This window comes from Galeopterus variegatus, unplaced genomic scaffold (genome assembly GCF_000696425.1).
Source record: "Galeopterus variegatus unplaced genomic scaffold, G_variegatus-3.0.2 Scaffold2486, whole genome shotgun sequence".
Taxonomy (NCBI): Eukaryota; Metazoa; Chordata; class Mammalia; order Dermoptera; family Cynocephalidae; genus Galeopterus; species Galeopterus variegatus.
In genome coordinates this window covers 138,119-139,764 of record NW_007728597.1, presented here as the reverse complement: position 1 = coordinate 139,764, position 1,646 = coordinate 138,119, and the positions used below count along the sequence as shown (strand labels likewise).

Genomic DNA, 1,646 nt, shown 5'->3' with positions numbered 1-1,646 from the left:
GACAGCCTGGTGATGGTAGTGGGGGTGCCCAACATAGGAGGACTTCCTCCTGGTCAGCTCTGTAGACAGGGAGGGAATGAGGCCTGTCAGTAGAGGTAAGCCAGCAGGACTTGGCTCAGGAAAGGAAGGTGGAACTAGAGGCCTGAGAAGACCGGGGAATGGGCTCCAAAGTACGGGTTCTGGGCCTGCAATATCACCCCTGCCAAATGGCCCCATGTGGCACTCACATGGAAGAAGCTATAGAAGATGGCTTGGAAGACCACGAGATAGGGTGCATGGGAGCCCCGTGGCGGGCGCCGCTGAAGTCCCTGCTCCTCCTCCTTGTAGTGGGAATATTCATAGTACTTCTGCGCCATCCTGGACCACAAAGGAGACAAGGCCCTTCCCACCTCTGCCATGCCTCTGCTTCCTGCACCCAGAGCTTGGGCTGACCAGCCCGTGTCTCACAGATGGGGAAACTGAGGCCCAGAGGGCAGAAGGAGCTTGCTCAAGGTCTCCCAGCCAAGGCTGGCAATGCAGCACAGGCTTGGCCAGGTATGCAGCCCCCCACCCCACTGCTCAGCATGCTCACCTGGTGATATAGTTGCCTATGGAGGCCCAAAGAGGCACGATGGCCATACCCAGGGCCACAGCTGAGGGCACAAGCGTGTAGTAGCGCTCCCAGTAGTTGGTGGAGACAAAGAGGGCGTAGATACCCACGGCCAGAAACATCATCCACTTAGTGCCAAAAAACCTGTGGGCAGTGGGAGGGACGCTGGCACCATGGGCCTACTGGACTGCCACGGCCTGAAACCAGACAGGGCTGCAGCTCCACTTTCCAGCTCACGAGTCTGTGTGAGGTGGGGAAAGACCCCTCACCTTGGAGTCAAGGACCCTAAGATTGGAGAGAAGCAGGGGAGTGCGGCCGTGGGCACAGCCAGCCCTCACTCATGTCCTGGGGTCTCTGGCTCTCCAATCCCCCCTTCCCCTCCCAAGCNCTGGGGTTGGGTGTGCTCCCAAGAAGAGGGGCATCTCTCCTCCCTTCCTGCCCTACTGCCCCGAGGCTCAGGGAAAGCGCCAACCCACTTCCCATCTCCAGACATTTGCCCTGCACTGACTGAGCTCTGACCATATGCACAGCCCCAAGAGAGATCCCACTGGGAGTTTCGGCCCAGACAGCACCTCTTCCGGGCAGCCGTCCCTGCCCACTCCCTCAACCCCCATTCTGGGTCAGATGTCCTAACTACACACTACTTCAGGGCCCTGTGCCTTACCCACCCAGAACTGTGGGATGCTGGGCTTCCAGCTCTGAACCCTGTGAGTGAGGGCCAGGTGCCTTTTGGATGATGGAATGGGGGAGGTAAACAAGCTTTGGGGACCCCCCATGAGGACTAACCGCAGCTGTGCACGTTGTGCAGCGTGTGGTTCAGGTCATACAGATAGTGGTTCAGGAAGTAGATCATGGGCAGCTGGGCGCAGGCAAAGCTCAGCTGTGGGCAGGACAGTTGGGGCCACACTCAGGTGTGGAGCCAGGCAGGGGACTGGGCATGGCCTGGGGAGGGGTGTCAGCACAGCCTTGGAGGAAAGGAGCCCTCCCACCTTTGGGGACAGCCTGGTGATGGTAGTGGGGGTGCCCAACATAGGAGGACTTCCTCCTGGTCAGCTCT

The 1,646-nt window shown here is 59.5% G+C and overlaps 1 protein-coding gene across 1 annotated transcript in view; it reads right to left on the bottom strand.

Moving 5' to 3' along the window:
- The window catches only part of UNC93B1 (unc-93 homolog B1 (C. elegans)), a 21,543-nt gene that overhangs the window by 6,685 nt on the left and 13,212 nt on the right, over positions 1 to 1,646 (bottom strand). Inside the window, exons 4-5 of the mRNA XM_008581906.1 lie at positions 572 to 733; positions 214 to 357 (exon numbers count right to left, since the gene is read on the bottom strand). Coding sequence (XP_008580128.1) covers positions 214 to 357; positions 572 to 733 — 306 coding nt within the window. The remainder of the gene's footprint in view (positions 1 to 213; positions 358 to 571; positions 734 to 1,646) is intronic.